Source organism: Nelumbo nucifera, chromosome 5 (assembly GCF_055504915.1).
Source record: "Nelumbo nucifera cultivar China Antique chromosome 5, China Antique-T2T, whole genome shotgun sequence".
NCBI classification, from domain to species: Eukaryota; Viridiplantae; Streptophyta; class Magnoliopsida; order Proteales; family Nelumbonaceae; genus Nelumbo; species Nelumbo nucifera.
The window spans coordinates 20,264,622-20,289,847 of record NC_142653.1 but is presented as its reverse complement, the minus strand read 5'-3'; the positions used below and the strand labels follow the sequence as shown (position 1 = coordinate 20,289,847).

Genomic DNA, 25,226 nt, shown 5'->3' with positions numbered 1-25,226 from the left:
CGGAACTAGCGGAATAGGACCCTACCTACATAAGAAGTAGGATAGTAGGATCGATGTGAATTGTGAAGCGAACCCCTTGGCCCCTGTGATGATATTATATCCTAGCACAGTAACTGGATGAGCATCACATTATCACAACTGGGAACTGGGCATTTAATTTCTAATTTCTAGCTGCAAATAGAAACACAAGTACTGGGCCTAAAATGGTGTAGAACGTCTTTTGCCCAACAAATTAAACCCAGTTGTAGGAAGCCACGTGCCCATTGGAATCCTTTGGTCGTAATGTCGTATTATCGCTCAGACGAGGGCTCCATCGCTCATTCCCTCCTCACCTCCTCCTTGGTAAAGTATATTAACAAGTTAAACACAACCTCTTGCCATATTGGCCAAAGAGAGCCACTTGTACTGCGCATCATCTGAACTGCTTTCAACGCATCAAAAGTTGTAACAAAGACTAATCAAGGAACTACAAGTAAATTCATGGCCATTGAAGAGGGATTCCTTTTGTCTTTTAGGCAAATACATGGACAAGGATCAAGAAGCCAAATGGAACTTGGTCAAATTGCTGACCATAACAAAGAAGCTAATGTATATCTGACCAGACAGACAGACCTTCTATTCCTATTCCAATTCCAAGTGGAATAGAAGACTACTTTATACTTTGTTTTTTCCCATGAGCTGTTTGGTCCAGTGGCGTTGCATTTTGAGTTGATCAATACAATTTTGTCAATTTTAGGGAGAGATTTTTCTACTTTTAAGTGTTTTTAGTTAATGAATACAAATTACTATTTCTGCCTACAACAAATTGATCGTTTGTAAAACACATGCATTTTCTAATTTTCTAATTGAAATGTGTCAATACATTATGTAATCGTTTCTGGTCACATATACCATTTTTTGTGATGTATAAATTTTTTTGGCTAAGTACCTCGTTATTTGACCTGGTGGTGACGTGCTTAGGTGATGACCTACTTGGTGGCAAACTCCCTGGTGGAGAACTGCCTGGTGGCGAGCTCCCTGGTGGAGAGCTACTTGGTGACGAACTACTTGGTGGCAAACTCCCTGGTGGAGAATTGCCCGGTGGCGAGCTGCTTGGTGGCGAACTCCTTGGGGGTGAACTGCCTGGTGGACTTGCGAGAACTGAGGTCATTTCCTCTCCTTTGTAGGCGGCGGGTGCTGAGGTACCTGCGAGAACTGAATCAGAGGACCCGGGGGTGTTTTCCCGGGGGAGACTCTCCGATGCCTAAGTTAGCATTCTGATTACAGAGAGCTTGGAGAGAAATGAGAGTGCTAGAGAGCAGGGGTTACCATCCTTTTTTCCCCCCTCCCTCCCCTTTGGGGGGGTGAGGTCTTTATATACTGGAGTCCTCGCGGGTTAGGTGGGTGAAAAGCCTCCAAACGGTAAGACTCGTCACATCCCGTCAGAACCGGGGTACGGTGGTGAACTCCTCGAGGTCGTCAGGCTGGCACTTGTGTTAGGCGGCCAGGTCGGCGCCTGGGCCAGGTTGTCAGGGCGGCACCTGCGTCAGTCGGCGGGTCGGTGTCTGGGCCAGGTTGTCAGGTCGGTGCCTGTGTCAATCGGCGGGTCGGTGTTTGGGCCAGGTTGTCAGGCAAGAGATCTTCCTGCGATACTTGGGGACGAACTGCTTAGTGGCGAGCTGCCTATGCAATGCCGAGTTGTCTAAGTTGCTAGGCTGAGGGTGAGCTGCCTGTGGCGAGCTGCCTATGGCGAGCTGCTTGGGGGGAGCGGCCTGTGGCGAGCTGCCTATTGCGATCTACCTGTGGCGAGCTCGAGCTGCTTAGTGGCGAGCTGCCTATGGCGAGCTGCCTGTGGCAAGCTGCTTATGGCGAGTTGCCTATGGCGAGCTGCCTGTGGCAAGTTACCTATGGCGATCTGCCTATGGCGAGCTGCTTATGGCGAGCTGCCTATGGCGAGCTGCCTGTGGCAAGCTGCCTATGGCGAGTTGCCTATGGCGAGTTGCCTATGGTGAGCTGCCTATGGCGAGCTGTCTAGTTATCAAGAGGCTACACTTAGTGGCACGAGGTGCCAGGTGTCACAATTTCACTGGAGGGCCAAATCTGCCCTCATCAATTGCCCCCCACTCCCGAGCTGAGAGTAACTCAGCGAAGGGAGTAGATTTCTTTTGGCCCGTAAGTCAACGAGCTAGTAAGAGCTGATCCAATTCCTTAGGCTTCGGGAGCTGCCTATATGTGGCGAGCTACCAGTAAGGCAAGGGGGTCTCCGCCAGTTCAGTAGTGTAGCCCTTAGACTCTGGGGCGATTTATAATTCACTTTTGCTGATTTTGCTCCTATTGAGGAAGCGACTGGATATTTAGCAATAGTGTGGCCCGTAGGCATTGGGAGTGACTTGTAGTCTACTCTTCTTTTGAATTTTGCCCGTGCGGAAGAGGCGCCCGGGTCTTACGCAGTAATGTGGCCTGTAGGCTTTGTGATGTACAAATTTTTTTGGCTAAGTACCTCGTTATTTGACCCGATGGTGACGTGCCTTGGTGATGAGCTACTTGGTGGCGAAGTCTCTGGTGGAGAACTGCTTGGTGGCGAGCTCCCTGGTGGAGAGCTACTTGGTGACGAACTGCTTGGTGGCAAACTCCCTGGTGGAGAACTGCCCGGTGGCGAGCTGCCTGGTGGCGAACTACTTGGTGGCGAACTGCCTGGGGGACTTGTCATTTCACCTGCTCGAAGGCGACCTGCAACTCAGAGGATGGTGGAGCTCCCTGGTGCAGCGCAACCCGACAACCCTCTCCATGAGGTGGTTTCCTCTCCTTTGTAGGCGGCGGGTGCTGAGGGACCTGCGAGAATGAAATCAGAGGACCCGGGGTATTTTCCCGGCGGAGACTCTCTGATGCCTAAGTTAGCATTCTGATTACAGAGAGCTTGGAGAGAAATGAGAGTGCTAGAGAGCAGGGGTTACCATCCTTTTTTCCCCCTCCCTCCCCTTTGGGGAGTGAGGTCTTTATATACTAGAGTCCTCGCGGGTTAGGTGGGAGAAAAGCCTCCAAATGGTAAGACTCGTCACATCCCATCAGAACCGGGGTACGGTGGTGAACTCCTCGAGGTCGTCAGGCTGGCGCTTGTGTCAGGTGGCCAGGTCGGCGCCTGGTTCAGGTTGTCAGGGCGGCGCCTGCGTCAGTCGGCGGGTCAGTGTCTGGGCCAGGTTGTCAGGTCGGCGCCTCTGTCAGCCGGCGGGTCGGTGTCTGGGCCAGGTTGTCAGGTCGGCGCCTGTGTCAGTCGGCGGGTCGATGTCTGGGCCAGGTTGTCAGGCAGGAGATCTTCCTGCGATACTTGGGAACGAACTGCTTAGTGGCGAGACGCCTAGTGGCGAGATTCCTATGCAATGTCGAGTTGTCTAAGTTGCCAGGCTTAGGATGAGCTGCCTGTGGTGAGCTGCCTATGGCGAGCTGCCTGTGGCGAGCTCAAGCTGCCTATGGCGAGCTACTTGTGGCAAGCTGCTTATGGTGAGCTGCCTATGGCGAGCTGCTTATGGCGAGCTGCCTATGGCGAGATGCATGTGGCAAGCTGCTTATGGCGAGTTGCCTATGGTGAGCTGCCTATGGTGAGCTGTCTAGTTGTCAAGAGGCTATACTTAGTTGGCATGAGGTGCCAGGTGTCACAATTTCACTGGAGAGCCAAATCTACTCTCATCAATTGCCCCCGACTCCCGTGCTGAGAGTAACTCAACGAAGGGAGTAGATTTCTTTTGGCCCGTAAGTCAACGAGCTAGTAAGTGCTGATCCAATTCCTTAGGCTTCGGGAGTTGCCTGTATGTGGTGAGCTGCCAGTAAGGCGAGGGGCTCTCCACCAGTTCAGTAGTGTAGCCCTTAGACTTAGGGGCGATTTATAGTTCACTTTTGCTGATTTTTCTCCTGCTAAGGAAGCGACTGGATATTTAGCAATAGTGTGGCCCGTAGGCTTTTGGAGTGACTTGTAGTCTACTCTTCTTTTGACTTTTGCCCGTGCCGGAGAGCCGACCGGGTCATAAGCAGTAATGTGGCCCGTTGGCTTTGGGAGTGACTCGTAGTCTACTCTTCTTTGACTTCGCCCGTGCCGGATAGGCGACCGGGCCTTAAGCAGTAATGTGGCCCGTAGGCTTTGCCTGTGAGGTGTCAAGCTTTGATTGTGCTGCATCAGCTTCGTAATGCCGGTCACCCACTCTTACAAGAAGCTACTAGGAGCTCGACCTTCGGGGGCAGCACTTATAACTTTAGGTCGCCAGCTCACACGGGAGCTTTGGAAGGCTCGACCGATAAGGGCGCCTATGTAGTCCGTTGGCCGCCAACTCCCGCGGAAGCCACGAAGAGCTCATCTTTGTAAGGGGGTGACCTTGCGGAGAGGACTGATGAGACATTATCTTAATTGAAAGTAAGGTTGGTAAAGCTACTTAGTCTGCTAGCTCCCTGCATAGTCTTTGAGTTCATAAAAAATGTAAACTATAAAGTGATAGCATCAATTTCTAAAAAGTGAGGACTTAGCTTTGGTAAGATGAGAACTTAGCTTTTGTAGGATGAGAACTTAGCTTTTTGTAGCGTTTTCGCACAAACGGCGCCAATTGATGTAACCGTTTCCGGTCACGTACCATTTTTTGTGATGTATAGATTTTTTTGCCTAAGTACTTCGTTATTTGACCCGGTGGTGACGTGCCTTGGTGATGACCTACATGGTGGCGAACTCCCTGGTGGAGAACTGCCTGGTGGCGAGCTACTTGGTGATGAACTGCTTGGTGGCAAACTCCCTGGTGGAGAACTGCCCGGTGGTGAGCTGCCTGGTGGCGAACTGCCTAGTGGCGAACTCCCTGGTGGCGAACTGCCTGGTAGACTTGTCATTTGACCTGCTCCTAGGCGGCCTGCAACTCAGAGGATGGTGGAGCTCCCTGGTGCAGCGCAACCCGACTACCCTCTGCATGAGGTGGTTTCCTCTCCTTCGTAGGCGGCGGGTGCTGAGGGACCTGCGAGAATTGAATCAGAGGACCCGGGGGTATTTTCCCGACGGAGACTCTCCGATGCCTAAGTTAGCATTCTGATTACAGAGAGCTTGGAGAGAAATGAGAGAGCTAGAGAGCAGGGGTTACCATCCTTTTTTCCCCCCTCCCTCCCCTTTGGGGGTGAGGTCTTTATATACCGAGGTCCTCGCGGGTTAGGTGGGTGAAAAGCCTCGAAACGGTAAGACTCGTCAACTCTCGTCAGAATCGGGGTACGGTGGTGAACTCCTCGAGGTCGTCAAGCTGGCGCTTGTGTCAGGCAGCCCGGTCGGCGCCTGGGCTAGGTTGTCAGGGCGAGGCCTGCATCAGTCGGCGGGTTAGTGTCTGGGCCAGGTCGTTAGGTCGGCGCCTATGTCAGCCGTCGGGTCGGTGTTTGGGCCAGGTTGTCAGTTCGGCGCCTGTGTCAGTCGGATGGTCGGGGTCTGGGCCAGGTTGTCAGGCAGGAGATCTTCCTGTGATAGTTGGGGACGAACTGCTTAATGGCGAGCTGCCTATGCAATGCCGAGTTGTCTAAGTTGCCAGGTTGAGGGTGAGTTGCCTGTGGCGAGCTGCCTATGGCGAGCTTCCTATGGCGAGCTGCTTGTGGGGAGCTGCCTGTGGCCAGCTGCTTATGGCGAGTTGCTTATGGCAAGCTGCCTATGGCGAGCTGCCTGTGGAAAACTTCTTATGGCGAGCTCGAGCTGCTTAGTGGTGAGCCGCCTAGGGTGAGCTGCCTATGGCGAGCTGCTTGTGGCAAACTGCCTATGGCGAGCTGCTTATGGCGAGCTGCTTGTGGCAAGCTGCTTATGGCGAGCTGCTTGTGGCAAGCTGCTTATGGCGAGTTGCCTATGGCGAGCTGTCTAGTTGTCAAGAGGCTACACTTAGTTGGAATGAGGTGCCAGGTGTCACAATTTCACTGGAGGGCCAAATCTGCCCTCATCAATTGCCCCCAACTCCCGAGCTGAGAGTAACTCAGCGAAGGGAGTTGATTTCTTTTGGCCCGTATGTCAACGAGCTAGTAAGTGCTAATCCAATTCCTTAGGCTTCGGGAGCTGCCTATATGTGGCGAGCTACCAATAAGGCGAGGGGGTCTCCGCCAGTTCAGTAGTGTAGCCCTTAGACTCTGGGGTGATTTATAGTTCACTTTTGCTGATTTTGCTCTCGCTGAGGAAGCGACTAGATATTTAGCAATAGTGTGGCGCGTAGGCTTTGGGAGTGACTTGTAGTCTACTCTTCTTTTGAGTTTTGCCCGTGCCGAAGAGGCGACCGGGTCTTAAGCAGTAATGTGGCCCGTAGGCTTTGGGAGTGACTCGTAGTCTACTCTTCTTTGACTCCGCCCGTGCCGGAGAGGCGACCGGTCCTTAAGCAGTAATGTGGCCCGTAGGCTTTGCCTGTGAGGTGTCGAGCTATGATTGTGCTTCCTCAGCTTTGTAATGCCGGTCACCCACTCCTACAAGAAGCTACTAGGAGCTCGACCTTCGGGGGCAGCACTACTATCTTTAGGTCGCCAGCTCACACGGGAGCTTTGGAAGGCTCGACCAGTAAGGGCGCCTATGTAGTCTGTTGGCCGCCAACTCCCGCGGAAGCCACAAAGAACTCATCCTTGTAGGGGGGGACCTTGCGGAGAGGACTGGTGAGGCATTATCTTAATCGAAAGTAAGGTTGGTAGAGCTACTTAGTCTGTTAGCTCCCTGGATAGTCTTTGAGTTCATAAAAAATGTAAACTATAGAGTGATAGTTTCAATTTCTAAAAAGTGAGGACTTAGCTTTGGTAACATGAGAACTTAGCTTTTGTAGGATGAGAACTTAGCTTTTTGTGGCGTTTTCCCACAGACGGCGCCAATTGATGTAATCGTTTCTGTTCACGTACCATTTTTTGTGATGTATAAATTTTTTTGGCTAAGTACCTCGTTATTTGACCCGGTGGTGACGTGCCTTGGTGATGAGCTACTTGGTGGTGAACTACCTGGTGGCGAGCTCCCTGGTGGAGATCTACTTGGTGACGAACTGCTTGGTGGCAAACTCCCTGGTGGAGAACTGCCCGGTGGCGAGCTACTTGGTGGCAAAACTGCCTGGTGGCAAACTCCCTGGTGGCGAACTGCCTGGTGGACTTGTCATTTGACCTGCTCCTAGGCGGCCTGCAACTCAGAGGATGGTGGAGCTCCCTGGTGCAGCGCAACCCAACTACCCTCTGCATGAGGTGGTTTCCTCTCCTTTGTAGGCGGCGGGTGCTGAGGGACCTGCGAGAACTGAATCAGAGGACCCGGGGGTATTTTTCCGGCGGAGACTCATCAATACTTAAGTTAACATTCTGATTACAGAGAGATTGGAGAGAAATGAGAGAGCTAGAGAGCAGGGGTTACCATCCTTTTTTCCCCCCTCCCTCCCCTTTGGGGGGTGAGGTCTTTATATACCGGAGTCCTCGCGGGTTAGGTGGGTGAAAAGCCTCCAAACGGTAAAACACGTCACATCCCGTCAGAACCGAGGTACGGTGGTGAACTCCTCGAGGTCATCAGGCTGGCGCTTGTGTCAGGCAGCCAGGTCGGCGCCTGGGCCAGGTTGTCAGGGCGAAGCCTGCGTTAGGTGGCCAGGTCGGCGCCTGGGCCAGGTTGTCAAGGCGAAGCCTACGTTAACCGGCGGGTCAGTGTTTGGGCCAGGTTGTCAGGTCGGCCCCTGTGTTAGCCGGCGGGTCGGTGTCTGCGCCAGGTTGTCAGGTCGGCGCCTGTGTCAGTCGGCGGGTCGGTGTTTGGGCCAGGTTGTCAGGCAGGAGATCTTCCTGCGATACTTGGGGACCAACTGCTTAGTGGCGAGCTGCCTATGCAATGCCGAGTTGTCTAAGTTGTTAGGCTGAGGGTGAGTTGCCTATGGCGAGCTGTTTGTGGGGAGCTGCCTGTGGCGAGCTGCCTATGGCGAGCTGCCTGTGGTAAGCTGCTTATGGCGAGTTGCCTATGGCGAGCTGCCTATGGCGAGATGTCTAGTTGTCAAGAGGCTACACTTAATTGGCATGAGGTGCCAGGTGTCACAATTTCACTGGAGGGCCAAATCTGCCCCCATCAATTGCCCCCCACTCCCGAGCTGAGAGTAACTCAGCGAAGGGAATAGATTTCTTTTGGCCCGTAAGTCAACGAGCTAGTAAGTACTGATCTAATTCCTTTGGCTTCGGAAGCTGCCTGTATGTGGCGAGCTGCCAGTAAGGCGAGGGGGTCTCCGCCAGATATTGGATCAGATATTGGTCCATTAACACTTATATTCTTATCTTCTATCAATGGATCAGATATTGGCTCAACCCAACCCAATTCAATATTAATTCATTATAGATGGACTAAGTCCAATCCAATACAATAAATACTTTGGACCATTATCTGAACTGATTCAATTCAATATGTCTTATTAATCCATCTAATTCATCCAAATTGATTTTAATTTGGACGGGTCCAATTCAAAACCGGTCCATTGACACCCATAATGGTCAGCAATCCACAAATGAGATTCAATGCTTCACTATGTTTTCTTTTTTCCTTTTTTTTTGATAAACGATGCTTCACTTGCTTGCTACCATTTACCGTTACTCCAATGGAGTGACTTGTGAATCAAAAAAAAAAAAAAATGAATAAAGAAATAACAGAACAGAAAAGCAGAACAATACCTACTGTGTTACTGACAAGTGTACAGGGCTTATGGTCATTGACGTTGTTGGGTCCTCAAAACTACTACTCTTAGTATCATCTGTTGACCTACCAAGGCTGAATTTTTTTCTTAGTATAACTTAACTTTTCAGATTGAAAATAGCTGTCAAAATTTTGGTTTTCACCATTTCTCACCCTCTGTAATTTGTTTTCGATCAAATGACAAACGAAGAAGGTTCAGATGAAAAATATTTCCCGAGCATTCCACTGTTGAAAGTAATGTAATCATGTAGTATTTGTGTAAATTGATTAATTTAATATTGATTGAAAGATGGCTTTTTATTAATTTTAAATACATTTAATTAATGTTGTTTTATTTTTATTATTACTTTATATAAATCTTTTTATTATATACATATATATATATATACACATACAATATGTGTTTTTACATTACCTAACCCTTTATTTAAATTCCACTATTTTCTATAATTTTAAATTTAACATTTTCATTATTTCTTAATGTAATTAAAAAATATTTGCCTAATTTACTATTATTTTTATTAGCTATTGTTAGATAAATTTGTTTTATCTTTTACTAACTTCGTTAATTAAATCTACAATTAAGACTTTTTATAATTTTATATTTACTGGGAAATACATGTTCATTCTTTATTTTCATCATGGTTAATTTTTATTATTTATCTTATTTATAAAATACAGTAATTTTTATTTTTGATCAACAATGTATATGTGAGATATATGGGAATCACCACATAAGGTACGGATTAAATTGCACCGCACCTTGTAGAAAGTCTCTGTGGTTATAGTGTGGTTCAATCCACTTATTTTTGTGTATAATGTAGAACAACTCTGTGGCATGGTGTGAATTCATCCACGTTATAGAACAACCCCCCAGCTTTAAAGATAGTAATGCAGAACCAAAGCAAATTTTGTATTCTAGTTCATTTTTCCAAGTGTCTGGTAAGTCTTCATTTTTCTATTGAAAATGAAAGCAAATTCATTTTTGTACAGATGTTTTTGCATTCAAAATAAAAGCAAATTAATTCAATCAATATAAAATAGGCCCAGTCTAACCATGAGATTTAAATTTATAACTTCACAACCAAATGAGACATTTTAAAACTAATTTTCTTTCTATTTGCAATCTTAACAAGAGTAGCAGAAAAAATTGCTCTTAAAATTGTGTGATTCTTGGGAATATAATTCGTCAAATGAAACAGTGACACATATGGCGTTCGTTTTTTGGGTAAACAATGGGAGAGTTGGCTTTTATTAACCCATAATATATCATATTACTTTTTGAGCAAATTGTGGGTTCCACAATAAATGATTTTTCTTTGAACATCAGGAAAAATTGTCAACATATGATGAAACAAAATTATCCTAAACGGTCATTTGATTAATTTAACTGGAAAACAAAAGAACATGAATACTCTTACCCAGGTCAATGAGCAAACGAAAGACGAACGGGAGCTAAATGTTAAGGATGAAGATTTTTTTGGTCAAGTAAGAATTCATGGGCATTAAAATTTTGTAATGATTGTACTTATCAACAACCCACATATATGTAAGGCTGCCCTTAAATCCCAGGACCTCACTGTAATTGCACTGATTATCTTCGGCTAATACTGATCATTTCTAAGCCGGCCATGGTTATCCTGCAAAATTTCTAGCTTGGGCCTGGGTCCATCATATATTAAATATAATGTATATAGTCCTAAATTCGGTAGCCCATTAGATCCAATTTAATCCAATGACTGAACTAGATTAATTCCAATTCAAACCTGGTCCATTGACATTTGCATTTTTATCTTCTATCAATCGATTGGATATTGGTTCAATCTAACGTAATCCAATATAAATTACAGATGAACCAAGTCCAATCCAATCCAATAATCTGTCCAATCTAATTTAAAATTTCTTATTGATCCACTAATCTGTCCAAATTGATTTTGATTTGGATGGAATCCAAACCAAAACCCATCCATTGACACCTGTAAATATCTGTATGTTATGCGCCCTATTGCAAGAATAACGCCAGCCCTTTCTAAAAGGAACACCTGAGCCTGGTTTGTTTCGTGTAGGTATCCAAGGCTGCGTTCTGTTAAAAGTCAAATTAGGCACAAATTGTGCACTTGGTTCAGTTTTACATCTGTTATGATTTATATTGTTATTCAATGCAAAATTTATATTTCTTTTGTCTCATTTGCATTTATTGATAGTGCAAATTTTACATCTTAAAAACTGACGCAAATTTTGCATTACTTTTTATCTACATCAATTTGTTCATATATGAAGTGGGAAACACATAAGCTTGCTTCTTACCTCACTCTAAAACAAATGGCCTTCCTATCTCCTTATATTCTTTTTCGTATAAAGTAATTTACTTTTCACAAATAAATAAGACAAAATCAAATATAAAACAAAAACTAAAGTAGAATTTACAGTCAACCTATTTGCACTCCAATGAATTCGTACAGTGTAAATGAAATTTGCACTCCAAAACCAACAAAGCCTTAGGTCATGGTGACACCACACGGTAAAGGGGATGGGACGATGGGTGCCAAATAAAAAATTAAAAAAAAAATTGTTATACATACAAAATTAACATCTGACAAACACACTATCACACTTAATATATATAGAGAGAGAAAGATCTGGCAAACTGTTATAGGCTTCTGGCGACCAAAAGCATGCATTACTTGTCGAAGAAAGTTTCCAAGCTTCAATAGATCAAATGACCGATTCCTCTCCGACCTCTGTCAATGCCAATCAGAAAAACCTTATTTCAATAACTAGTTGCAGAAAAAAAAAACAAGATTTATTAATGGAATAGAAGAATCAATTGTGAAAGGCAAGGGTACAAATCATCATAACTAACTTTCAATCCAATGCTTAAGGATTGAAAGTTTGCGATCGAATGAACATATTTTATTAATTACTAGTATAAAAGCACTTGCTATATACATGTGTAAATAAGGATTGACCATAATATATTGAATTTAATTTTTGACCTGCATGCAAACTAAGACGAGTATCTACTTTATATTAATGGACTTACACATTCAAATGGACTAAAGTAATAGTGATCTATGTTACAAACAAAGGTGTTTAATGATAGTAATCCATATATCTAAGGCCCAAACCATATTTATATGGATTGCTGGTTTGTTCATGGTTTTGATTGGTTACGTAGTCCATTATTGTACATGTCTTTGTTTGCAAGTTGTAACAGATCTAGAGCGAGTGATCAAATTAACAAATCCAGAATGGATTTATATTCTTTCTATCTTCAAATCCTATATTTTAAGTATTTTTCTCACTAATAAATTCTATTATTGTCTTTCAATAATATAAAACACATGTTTTTTAATACAACCCAAATTTTTTTTTGTCTATATAAGCAATTTAATCATTAAGGTCAAATAGTTCAATACATGATGTCATAATTAAATAATAAAATGAAAATTTTGGGTATATTTTTAATATTTTATATTATATATTAAAAAACAAGTGTGATAAACAACAATTATTTTTATACTCAAAAAATATTTTTTTTTCTTATTTAGTAATGGGTCAACAATTGACCCCTTTAAGTCAAATATGTCAACCTTTCATTATAATTAAATATTAAAAATTCTAATATTATATAGTTCATCGTATGAAAAAAAAAATATTATTTTTATAGACATAAAAATATAAACAATTATAATAAAATTTTAAGACACTTTTCTATTAGTATTAATATCATTATCATTGTTATCTAAAACTGCCGTGTGCAACAAGTGGGAAAAGAAACAAGAAACAAGTTGTGTAGCCCCAATCAAAATACAAAGAAAGGAAACAAGTGGAAAAAGAAACAAGAAACAAGTTGTGTAGCCCCAATCAAAATACAAAGAAAGGAAACAAGTGGGAAAAGAAATTTCAAACTTTACCTTTACCAGGAACAATTATAATAGGAGCTGATTTACAGTTGTGGAAGCAATACTCGCTGACGCTTCCCTGCAGCACACTGAAACAAAATATCCAACAGATAAGAATGCTAACATTTGTTGATAAAAATTCTACTTTTAATGAATACCCTTGATAGAATGAATGGATGGTTCTAATGAGTAATTTCTCTATGTTAAATGGGCCATGAGACCCAACGGAATTAGATTAGTTGATCTTGGTCTTAGGCTCAGAGGTTGGAACTTGGAAAAGTGGGGGGAGCAGGGAAGCTCAAGCCTGAGAAGGAGTTTTTCCCTCTGTTTGTTAAATCTTTACCTTTGGATTAAACTCCTGCCTCGGGTGCCCATAACAACTGCGCCCGGCTTCAACCTCTCGGCTTCCTTACAAATCGCCTTGCCCGGATCTCCTTCCACGATTCTAGCCACCGACCGCACCTGATTTTTACAATCAATTTCCGGTGATTTGCGAGATTACGTTAGGGAGACGAAAACAACAACAGACCCACACCCAAAAAAATGTTCAGACGATCAGTCGATGATGATATCTTCCTGAATCAGGCCATTATCTATTAATTAGATTGAAAGAGGAAAACAATGAAATGCGTACAGTTACAGACCATGGAAACTTGGAACGCCTCCACCGCCAATTTCTCCATAAGGCCCCTGGATGTCTCGTAAACAATTTCGTTCTTCACACCTTTTTTTTTTTTTAATTTAGAAGCACCCAAAAAATAAAACGTTAAAATCAGAGATTGATACTTGATAGAAGAAGATCTGTCAGATTAAAACATCGAAACTTATTAATTACTTAACTGGAGACGACATGAACGAGGTGGAGAGTGTCGGCAAGCCTGCAGAGGTGGACGAGAGCCCAGTCGAAGGCGTGCTTGCTGTTAGGGCCATGATCGACGGCTACCAGTATGTTTCTCCCTCTCCTCCTCTCTCCCGTTTCTCTTTCCAGCTCCGGCTCTCCTACAATAGGTATCAACGACGGCAGCTTAACCTCTCTCCAACTGTACTCCTCTTCATCCTCCATTACCGTTTCCATCGCCATCCCTTACCTCCTCCTCTTGTTACTATCCCAACACAAATATATCGATCCTCAATTGATACCAAAGTGACCAAAAACAAACAGAAGCAAGACAGATTACCAAACTTTTCAAGGGATTTTCTTCAGATAATGTGACAGGAAATGCTCCTTATGGAGGCTTTAATGGATGTAATAAACAAGTTGAAGAGTCAAATTGCGTGTTGGACTTTTCAAGTGAACATATTTGGGTATGGTAGAACTAGAACCTAATCGTACCTATAGGCTACAGGCTAGAGGGAGGAGGAACTGAGTTGAAGAAATAGGCAATGTGATTGTGACCGTCAGATGACTCAGACCAGATAGACGAACGTGGCGGCCGGATTGACGAGCAGACAAGACAGTGGCTCGTGTTCAGGCTTCTAGAAACCAATCCAAATGATAAAGCCATGTGTGGGTGCTTCCGTCTTTGAATACGGGTGGGTCGGTGGCTTGAACGTTTGAACGTCAACCTTCTTGTCGTCACTCAGTGCCTGCCACATATGCATCTCGTGTAGCATTCACCAATCCATCCCAACCGTTAGATCTGCAATAATAATTTGGGTCCCACGTAGATTTCACCATGGCATTCAAAGCTTCGGATTTGGATCTCCAACAAAAAAGGCCAGAGTCTGACCCGGATAGCGGGGACCCATATCGGGCAATGGCTTTATTCAGGCTGAGGTGATCAACAAAATACACGGATACCCACCCTACCTTGCATTCTTTGGCTCATAATTCAAATTGCAGCACTCTTCTCCTGAATGAGAATGATTACAGATACTACTACTATTGCTTTGTTCCATGGTACTAGAGAAAGGTAGGATTCATGAGAATATTTTGGCAGTTTAGGAACAGATTTGATGCATTCAGACTTTGGGATCAAAAACACTCAAACAGGGTTCTGTCGGGAGTTTTTTCTTTTTCTTTTCAGAAGCCCGGTTCTCTTAGCCGATTTTTTTTTTACCAGATATCATCTCAGTTGCATTCAAATGGATAAACCCAACTTTGGTGATAAAATACTGGGGTGTGCACCAGTATTGTGCTGTTGCATTGAGAAAATTGCAATATCACAAGGGTTCTAGCAGAAAACCATTCTCTGTTTTTAATTTCCTTAGGTGTGTTCATCTTGGTTTCTGACGCAACAAACACACTGTGCATTGGATGGAGGTTCGCATGTTTCCTGGGATTTCTTTTCCTTGGTTGGTGGAAATTTGGTGTCCACCTCTTCTCAACATTTTCATGACATCAGTTTTTCTCAATGCCCTGGAGTATTGTTGCTACTTGTAGCAGTAGAAATTAGAAAAGGGGATCAACCAATGGTTTGCAATCTATGCCCTTGAGCTTGGTGCCTTGACTTGGTGCGTAGCGTCGTTCCAAGTCGTTGGAGATTTGAAATGCCGGATGCCTGTTGGCTGTCTCCAAGTATATAAATATATAGTAGTCTGACCTTAAAACCTTATAGACAGGATATTGATACATGAAATCATCTTTTCAAACAAGGTTCCCAACTTCCCATTCAAATGAATTGTCTCTTGACAAGGATAGTTCAGCTTTGATGGGGATATTCATATTATAACAAATTTCTAAAAGTAATCTCCTTTGATGAAATCGGCGAGGTGCTTCATCTCCGCATTTTGCTGCTCCACCACTTGTCCAACAACATCTACAATGGAAATCATACCCACTACCTTCCCATCTATCACAGGCACATGCCTTATCCGATTCTCTGCAGCCACCAACAACTACTATTAGTTATGCCACAATACACTCCTGATTAAACTCTTGCTCTTTCACTACTTACCTGTCATGATCTGCATCGCTTTGAGAATGTTTGTTCCAGAGCTCACTGTAATCAATTTACTCTGAGGCAGGTTCAATTCAGAGGGTGAAGGTCAGTTTGCAAAATAAAGAAAAAAAAGCAGTTAATCATTATTGTTCCAACTTCCAAGTAGATTGAGATTTGTGAGGGAAGGGAAATAACCCCATTACCTCATCAGTCATGATTTCCCCAACTCTTGTTAATTTGGAGGATCTTCCCTGTGCGATTATCTTCCTTAGATAATCTGGTTTAGCATACATTCAATTCAACCATCACCAAATAAAATAGTCTTATTGTCAGTTTTCTGTTGACAATGAAAGACGATTAAGCCAGAGCAATTTACCTCTTTCCGTAATAATCCCAGATAGGATTTGTTGTTCCCCTGGCTTCAAAACAACCAAGGATCCAACATTGTTTTCTGCCATCTGCGATGTTTACCGAAGAAATTACAACTACCATCAAACTTAATAAATCATGCACGTTTAATCCTTGCAAATCTGAGAGAAGCCCTACTTGTAATACGGCATCATAAACAGTATCATTTGTGCGACACCAGTGGAGAGAGTCCTTTCGTTCTCCTTTTGTCATGAGAACATCCGCCACGGTTGTATTGTCGAGCCCTTTATGATGTATAGTGGGAGAAATGGCACATAACTCCAATCGGGAAAGAGGGCTTGTTCTAATTGATGCATCCGGCACATGGGATTTCAGAGCCCGAGCAACCCATTGCAATATTGACCCTCTGAAATGAACATGCAAGAGTTAAACATCAATTTCCCTCACAATCGATGCCGATAGGGGTTATGATGTAGAAAACTCTTCCAATTAGGTTCTAATTCTTTGATTTAAATGTTTGTTTGTAGCTGTCAAATCAGTTTCCTTCATCTTCTTCTCCTCAGTCTACCCAGAGAATTTCTCTTTCTCAAGACTGGATGACTGGGATTTTACATTTCTTCTGCTACAGTTCTTCCTATCGCATTTCAACTAACCAAATCATATGATTGATTTTATTCATTGAGTTAGGCCAAATCTTAGGTAATGGACTTGAAAGTTGAAACCTGTTCCATTTTGCTGCCAAAGTTTTAAGTAGTATCACATCATCCTAGGTTTTATCTGACGATGTCATACTACTTCCAGTTTAATATTTTCGTGTTTTAATTCTAATCTAATTCTTGGGATTTTGAAGATGGATAAATCATGACTGCAAGCGATATAATCATGCTGACTTTTGGTTTTGGGTAGGACCTCTTTTACTTGGGAGTTGGGACCCATCTTAATATCTGGCCTTCATTTTATGTATATTCCAATATCAGAACCGGACAACTACTTTTAATCAAAATCCGGTTGAATTATCAAGGAGGTAGTTAGGGTTTTTGAATATTAAAGGAATGTCCTTCCTTCCCCAATTCCCTTTGGTTATGTTTGGTTTAAAGGAAAAAGTAAGGAAAGGAAAGAAAACCTTTACAAACCTTGTATGGGTTTCTCTGCCTTTCCTTTTCTTTCCTTACTTTTTCTTCAAACCAAACAAGGTAAAGAAAGTAATGTTTTGGAATATTACAAGGTTAAGAAAGGAATGTCCTTCCTTCCCAAATTCCCTTTGTTTATGTTTGGTTGAAAGGAAAAAGTTCAACCCAAACACAGCCTTTACTTTCGATCTGATTTATGCCACTAACCTAATGTTGTTCCACAATCTCACAGGAGGAGGTTTGCAAGATAAATACCCAGTAAGCAATAAGCTAACTTAAACTGGTTGTTTGCCTTTCTTTCACTGTGAGTCTGTGACATGGTTTCAGAAAAATGCCATCCAAAGACCTAATAAGAGAATTCATAGGTTGTTTCACTTGTTAGTATTGGTTTGCAACCACCTCTGGTCTAAGTTAAAAAGCCAGAACAGCTTCCTCGAGGTTGCAACCACCTTGTCCTAAGCACCACGATTGCTCGTTTAAATGTTTTAGTACAAAATATAAAACTTTTTAACCAACCCCAACCCCCGGCGCTTTGGCAGACGCAACAAGAACTTGTTTTACTATCCGTGGTCTAAGTCACTACTTTCTGTTACCAGAGTTCCACACAGACCTCACAGTACATCGATCCCACCATATATACTGTGAGGTTGGGTGTGCAGAGAAGACGGACAGACTCGTGTTAAACAACAACTTTATACGAATTCTTATCTAATACTCGTATCGGTGTTCATGGATAAACTGCCTATCGCTTTAGTTCAATTGTTTCATAATTCAACTCTCTGAAAAACCCAAGATTCAACTTCAACAATACAAGTCGCATAAAGAATACCATAACAATACAAGTATCAAATGCAGGTGATTTTATTGTAAAAACCACCCTATATGTATTTGACAGCGAAAAACGAAGGACCAGTCGCAACCGATAGAATTGAGAGATGGACAAGATTGGCAAATGAACAAGAAGTAGAAATAGAAGCAGAAGACCGATGAACGTACCTTGAGAGCATTAGGGTAGGAAGAATAAAGGGAGGTAGGGAAACTTTCCAAAGAATGGACGGGGAGGTTGATGAAGACTCGTACAGGCACTGTGAAGGAGAATTTCTTGATTGCATGTTTTAAATGTTGTATACTGTAAGGAGATTGGTTCTTTTCTTGAATGATAAGGAAAAGAATTAGCTTTGTTTGGATTCTTAACTTCATCTCGTCTCTGAGCAGTTCAAGACTCCAGATAGGAGACCGACCCCCAAATACTAACTTGCAAAGCAATCACTAATGCTTCTTAACTCCCTTCCCATAAATCGATTCACATAAACCCTTTTCTCACATGGCAAACAGAAAAGAATACAGGCTAGGCCACCCCTCCCAATCCAACCTCTTTTACCTATCCCTGTGTGCTATAAGATTGCCTCTGTGTGCTATAAGATTCTTACCTATCCCTGTGTGCACAAGTATGGAACATTGCCTCTGTGCTATAAGATTCTTACCTATCCCTCAAGCTATATCTATAGTATAAATAATAAATAAAAAGAACTTTTACATCCGCAGCAATATTGTTCAAAACAAATAGATCAGAGGAAAAGCAGGTTATTATTTCGTTTCTAATCAAACAAAGGAGGAATAAATTCCCCAAAGGAATCTTATATGAAAACGTCCATAGAATCGGCAACCTCCTAATTTCAGGATTCTAGAAACAGATATCTGAATCAATCGTAAGAAAAGTTACAAATATCTGAAACTGGAAAAAGTTAAAAGAGAAAAAAAAAAGAATTAAAAAGGTGCTCAGAATCTTATTAAGAATGGAAGAAGTATAGAGTCCTCATTGGAACTTCAGATTAACGAGATATAAACCATCATTGCACCTTATCTTCAATCGCTTTCCTCCCTCTGCATGTAAAATCTATCTACTACACAGAGAGTTAAAACGATGAAGCAACAATAGAAAAAAGAAAAGAGACCGATCGGAATGCGTTTACAGAGATTGGAAAAGTAGACAGAGGCAGAGAAACTCAAAGAATCAAGAATCCGTCAAAGAAATTTAGAGGTATCCAGAGATGAAATAACAAAAGAAAAGGAAGAAACTAGAAAAGAAAAATGTGAGGCGCAAGGACAAGGCGCTGGATTGCATTCCTCCCCCCCGGCTTCAGTGATGCGTTTTATAAGGGGTTGTGTGATTAGGGTTTCTCTCTGATGCTTTTTATATACGGGAGCGGGAGGGTACCGTATAACTGTATAGAAGTATCGCGTTTGCGCCACCATACAAGAATTGCATACGCTGAATGCAATGGCTGTTCAGCGGGTTGTGTAAATTATGATAAACTTGTGAATGACCCGTATTAAGTACGGTAATCAATAATATTAAATTTATATTATGAAATCAATATTGTTAAATTTATATTTATTAATATTTTAAATAATTATTAAAATTTTAAAAAATATTTATTTCAAAAAATAGATTTTTAGTAATTATTAAAATATGGATAGTTTTTTTTTTTGTGATATGATACTTAGAGGTTTAATGATTAATTGAGATTGATTGAGTGTAGGCAAAAGTGGTTGTGAGGATAACTATTTTTTTCATTTTCTATATTTTTTAGAAATTGATTGAAAATGGTAATAGTGAATTGTGGGTTTTAGAAACAACTTCTCAGAAAAATGTCATGTGTCTCAATGGTGGGGATCTATAGCCTGGTAGTGGGTTGTGGGTTTTAACCGGAATTTCTCATAAATTACCATGTATATAGCTTTTTAGAAAATGAAAAGGTCATTTGTCTGAATGATGGTAGTAAGCTATGGGTCTAAATAGTGATAATGGGATATGAGCTTTAACGGCAACTTCTCAAAAAAAAGTTCACTTTATTACCCTTAAATTTTGGACAAATATTATTTGAACTTTAAAAAAACTGTGAATTGGATCCCTACTATTAGTATCCCAATAGGTTCATCGGTCACGTGACATGTGATGACTTAAAATTTTGAATATGTCTGAAATACCCTTTAAGCATAATTTAGGACTATTTTACCCATTTCAAATCGGTTTAATATTTCTCCCAAATATACGACTAGTTGAAATTGAATGGTGAAGATTGGGTGCCGCCACCTTTGTCGTAGCAGAAGCTGTGAACTTCCAATGGCCCCAATGAAGAATATCACCTCACCTTCGCTACGTATCATGGCATGGTGGTGCCGCCCAAATTTATCCCGATAAATGATGACAATCGCTGCATGGTGTGCCTGCGGGAAAACTAGAGAGAGATAGAGCCTGCGGGAAAACCAAATTAAGAGAGGAAAACCAGAGAGAGTGTATGCGCCTGCGAGAAAACCAGAGAGAGATTGAGAGATCACAAATAACAAAGCCACGATTAGCATGGAGAACGACCCTAATGTTGGACGAAGTAGAATGAGTGAGATAAAGGAGGTGGAAGTGTTATGCGTATGTAATCAATCAGTAACAAAGCCACCATTTCCCAGGTAAAAGCTTATTGTTATTGTTAATTTACCCCACCTACACTTCCTCTTGTTTCTTTAATTCTTTCCACTATGCTTTTTCACTTATTATTTATTCATCTATGGATCATCATATTCAACTCTGCCTTTTCACTTCCCAGGTTATATGCCCAATGCTCTAAAAAAAGCTCTTTTTTTTCCTGCAACGCCCTTGTTTTGTTTTATCTGTTCAACCACAACTTTGAACAATTTGGATTAGTTTTTTGTCTGGTGGGTAGAGTTGTGGATTTCATGGGCTTTTGGCTCCACTAAGAGAATACATATGGTTGTGCAAATTTGAGAGTGGTTTAAGAGATTCTTCTTCTTTTTTCTTCTCTCATCTTTGTCTACTCTTGTGCTGCAGGGCCTAGGTTTTCAGGCGTTCATTTGGGAACTCATATCATTAAATCTTATCTGGGTTTAGTCACGAACTTCACCACCATGTTCTAATTGTCAATGTCGTGATAGAGCTTTAAGGCTTCTATTTGTTCTCCAATTGGCATATCCTATTCGGCAGCAAATCTAACCAATAACTGATGCCATGGAGGAATGTTGTTTCTATAAGATGTTTATAACAGAATAATTGTTACCGATGTGAATATGTCCATCCATAGATCGTTAGAAATCCAAGGTGCTAGAAATAGAGTGAGAAATAAGATTTGGGCTATATCATTCGATTCAGCTCCACCTTGAATGGTTCACCCTGAACATAATGGATGGATTTTCTTTGAGTTTCTTTGGTAGTTCTACTTTGAAGACTGCTTGTTGGATGAGATGAACGACTATGTTATGTACACTCTAACAATTCAGACCAATTAGATCTCTGTCATGCACTTCGTTGAAAGAGGATGAGACTTGCACAAGGTAAGAGCAACGACATAACACACCAGGATTTTATGTGAAGGATAAGAGCAACCCTTCCCCGAAGAGGTTTCTCTCCGGCAACGACTGAATACATCGAAATTTCTCTCCGGTAACTAGGGGTGTCAAATGGACTGGATTTGGTTCAATCCGGTCCAGTCCAATGTGAGTCCATTACGAAAGGACCTGGTCCAATCCAGTCCAATGAATATTTTGGACCGGTCCAAAGACTATCCAATCTGTTCAAATTCATGTTAATTTAGATTGGTTTCAACTCAAACCTGGTCCATCAACACCCATGTTCTTATCTTCTATCAATGGACCAGATATTGGCTCAATCCAATATAAATTCATTATGGACGGATCAGATCCAATCCAATATTTTATATTGGTCCATCCAGTCCGTCCAAATTCAATACGTTTTATTGGTCCGTCCAATCTATCCAAACGAATTTTGATTTGAATGGAGTCCAATCCAAAACTGGTCCGTTGACACCCCTACCGGTGACGATGTCCAAGATGAACTTGTTGGCGGAGAACGCTGCAACTTCTAACAGGACCTCTGGTGTTTGTTGTTAACAGAAGTTCTCAGTCTAAATCAATAAGGGTTTAAAAGGGGGTAATTTCGACATTTAAAAAATCATTTTCTCTCTTTTATTAACCATTTGGGACCAAGTTGATAGTTTTCGAAAGTTTGGATACTGTAGTGACATATTTAAAGTTCGGATACTAACTTGACACTACCCCCAAAGTTTAGGGTACTAAAGTAAAATTTTCTCTAAAATATATAAGAGGGGGCCATGAATTTATTATTGGCTTGGAAAGCTAGGTTTACACTGAACTGAACTGAACCGGCCAAGCTTATTATGGTTGGAGACCGGTTCTTGCCATTTTGACTTGGAATCGATTATATGAGTTTCTTTTTTCTTTTGATAATAAAGGAAAAGTCATGCTATACTATTACATGGTTAAATGATATACAAAGTTCTCTCAGTTATATTGTAATTTTTGTTATATTTTATGTCAAACGAGTAAGTTTCATAGATAATATATGCCATAATTTTGGTTAAAGCACTTGTTTTATCACATATGAACGATTTAATATTTTACTGTTTATAATTGCTGAAATCTCCCCTGAATTTTGATAATTGCAGTCACCTCCCCCAAACTTTTTGATGTAGTTGCAAGTAGACCCCATCTGTTAGAATCTTCTAAAAAAGGTACAAAAATATACAAAATACCCATATAATTGCAACTTCACCTTTGATTGATATGAAGGGAAATTTTGGAAAATTAAATCAATTTCAGAAAAACGAGATTAGAAGGGTTTTGATTAGCGAGTCAATTGGGTGGTTTAATTGGGTGAGACATGATTGTCCCGATTAATTATCAGAATGGTTTTAGGTGTAATACATGGAACTGATTAAAAATAGTTCGAGACTGAAAACACCTTGTCCCCAACTAGATCTAATGTAGTGCAATCCGGCTGCTCCCAGTTGGAGGTGATCTGGCTTCCAGTAGACGAAAGACTCAGTTGAACTGCAAAAAGCGAATTAGAGAACCCGGGGTTGTTTACCCGGCGAGGTCGTTCTGATGCTAAAGTTAGTACTAGGTTGCGAGCTGATAATAACTTATAATGCAAGAGAGCTAGAGAGTAGAGATTGCACATACCTTTCACCCTCGGGGGGTGGAGCCTTTATATAGTGGACCCTTCGCGGGTTTCGCAGAGCAGTTTCGAGATCCTCGTTACGATGAGGTCCGTTTCCGCGTTAATTGGGGATAGCGTTGCCAACTGGTGAGATTCATCACTTCCGCCCAAATCGGATAGGGGAGATAATGCTAGCTGTTACGAGGCGTGATCCTATAAAGTGTGGAATCTGGTGGCAAGATCTTCGGGGTTGCCATGCTGTGGCCGGTCAGTATTACCCGAGCTAGTGTCCTTTGGATCTGACCTGGTACGAATGCCGAAGTGCCTTGGGACCGAGGTGGTCCTGATGCGATCGTGCATCGAGGTGAACTTGTCTCGAGGTGGACTTGCCCCGAAGTGGTTTGGTTATCCGAGCTCGATTCGTTGCAGACTTGTTGTATCGGACTGAACTGTCATCCTGCTAGTTAGGTCATTTCCACGTGTCCCCCTATTACTAGGTCGGGCCAAATCACCCTACATCAAGATCCAACTTAGAAATCCAAATATTCTACTCACTGAGTGCGCTCTTTGGATTCCTTGTCTAGGAAAAAACTCTTTTATCCAATTGATTTTTTTATCATTTACTAGGTCACACCTTATAGTCTCACAAATTTATTTAAACCTACACTATAATTTCCATTTTATTAAACGCCCCTTAATTTGCAATCTCTTTACTTAATCAATCATTTACCAAGAATTATTTGTTTTGTCATCTAAAAATAGCAGCATGATCACCTAAACTGAGTAGAAAATGTTTAAATGCATGGGCCCATGGTTGTTTAATCCAAAAGTACCCCTAACACTTTTCATATAGAAAATAAAATTGGTCAAATATAGTAGTTCTTTGTGTCTTTTTATTAAATTGATTGTAAACTATAAGTGTGTTTTAGTAAAATGTAAACTATAGAATAGGAATTATAGGAGATGTTTTAGTAAATATTATTAAAATGGTGCAAGAAGGAAACTCACATTACTTCAAGAGGGGTATATCAATACAACCTTTGTTTATCAACATGCCAAGGGTGTATCAGCAATTCGAATCATGGGCATTTTATGTTTCTTTTAGTTATTTTCAAGATATTTTATATTATTTAATAAAAATAAAGGGTTTCCTGAAAAACATCTTTAAATAGGTGTATCAAAAGTCAAAACCCACATGATATGAAACGATATGTCTAATATGGGACATATTGTATCAATACTTTGGACCTTGCATTAGGAATGGCAATGGGGCGGGTTCGGGGCGGGGATCATATTCCTCGTCCCTACCCTCAATTCTGGAATTAACGACCATCCCCGTCCTTGATCCCCGCTGGGATAAAATTTGTCCTCCATCCCCGATCCCAAACGAGGATGGGTTCACCATAGGGACCTGAATCCTCCAATTTTTTTAGGTAATAGTATTTTTTAAAAGAAATTTACTTAAAATAAATAAAAATATTAAAAAACACCAGAAAGTAGGGGTCGCTAAGGTCCAAATGAACACCAGAAAGCCAAAGAACAAAGGGAAATTATCTAAAACTCACCATGAGTTTTCAACATTTCCCTTAAACTCATCACAAATGTCAGTAAGTTTTTATTTTCCAAAACTCACCCTCCATTAGTGCACCGTTAATGCTTCTTAATAGAGGTGCTCATGTCAGCATAAATAACAACTTTCATGACCAAATTACCCTTGAATGGTGATTTAGAGGAAAAATGGTCTGTTTTAGTTTTCAATTTTCTTGTTTTTTTTTGCATTTTTAGTGTTTTGTTATAATTTCCAATGTTTTTTTATAATTTCTGTTTTTCTATGTTTTTCTATTTTCTACAATCTATATTTTTTTTTTGTATTTTTTTGTTATGTATTTGCAATTTTTGTGTTTTTCTATAACTTTTGGTGTTTTTTTCTACAATTTTTATTTTCTTATTTTGTTTTTCAATTTCTATAATTTTTTATATTTTTTTGTAATTCCTATGTTTTTATGTGTTTTATATTTGAAAATATTTTTTTTGAATTTTTTCCTTTTTTTCATGTCTAAATATTAAAATGGTAATTATATTAACACCCATTAATTTATTATATATATATATATTATAATTTTTTATGAAGATTAAAATGGTAATATATTAACACCTGTTAGTCTGTTTAACGTCAAATTAATGATGTTGTGAGTTTTAGACATTTTGAAAAGTTGTGGTGAGTTAAAGAGAAATGTTGAAAACTCATGGTAAATTTTAAACAATTTCCAAAAAAATAAAGCATACCTGTGATTCATATGGAAG

The 25,226-nt window shown here is 41.2% G+C and overlaps 2 protein-coding genes and 1 non-coding gene across 3 annotated transcripts; all 3 read right to left on the bottom strand.

Moving 5' to 3' along the window:
- Nucleotides 1-11,044: 11,044 nt before the first annotated feature.
- LOC104595663 (universal stress protein PHOS32) lies at nt 11,045-13,886 on the bottom strand. The gene is made up of 5 exons (XM_010256493.3): nt 13,390-13,886; nt 13,194-13,273; nt 12,893-13,011; nt 12,562-12,638; nt 11,045-11,385 (listed from the first exon to the last, which is right to left on the bottom strand). The coding sequence occupies exons 1-5, from the start codon at nt 13,628-13,630 to the stop codon at nt 11,360-11,362; spliced, it is 543 nt and encodes a 180-aa protein (XP_010254795.1). The 5' UTR covers nt 13,631-13,886; the 3' UTR covers nt 11,045-11,359.
- A 1,202-nt stretch (nt 13,887-15,088) lies between these two features.
- On the bottom strand, nt 15,089-19,108 carry LOC104595662 (CBS domain-containing protein CBSX3, mitochondrial). Its single transcript, XM_010256492.3, has 6 exons — nt 17,927-19,108; nt 15,978-16,206; nt 15,808-15,889; nt 15,635-15,708; nt 15,447-15,507; nt 15,089-15,371 (listed from the first exon to the last, which is right to left on the bottom strand). Exons 1-6 carry the CDS (start codon nt 18,040-18,042, stop codon nt 15,229-15,231), a joined length of 705 nt encoding a protein of 234 aa, XP_010254794.1. The 5' UTR covers nt 18,043-19,108; the 3' UTR covers nt 15,089-15,228.
- LOC148791276 (small nucleolar RNA U30) lies at nt 18,708-18,788 on the bottom strand. Its single transcript, XR_016076994.1, has one exon. It is a non-coding gene; the product is annotated as a small nucleolar RNA U30 (small nucleolar RNA).
- Nucleotides 19,109-25,226: the final 6,118 nt, after the last annotated feature.

Coding starts and splice junctions, on each gene's coding strand:
- LOC104595663 (XM_010256493.3), bottom strand. CDS start 13,630: ATGGCGATGGAAACGGTAATGGAGGATGAAGAGGAGTACAGTTGGAGA. Junction 13,274..13,389: donor CCTCGTTCATGTCGTCTCCA/GTTAAGTAATTA, acceptor AAAAAAAAAAAG/GTGTGAAGAACGAAATTGTT. Junction 13,012..13,193: donor AGGCGTTCCAAGTTTCCATG/GTCTGTAACTGT, acceptor TGTAAAAATCAG/GTGCGGTCGGTGGCTAGAAT.
- LOC104595662 (XM_010256492.3), bottom strand. CDS start 18,042: ATGCAATCAAGAAATTCTCCTTCACAGTGCCTGTACGAGTCTTCATCA. Junction 15,890..15,977: donor TTTATGATGCCGTATTACAA/GTAGGGCTTCTC, acceptor TAAACATCGCAG/ATGGCAGAAAACAATGTTGG. Junction 15,508..15,634: donor GGGAAATCATGACTGATGAG/GTAATGGGGTTA, acceptor AACCTGCCTCAG/AGTAAATTGATTACAGTGAG.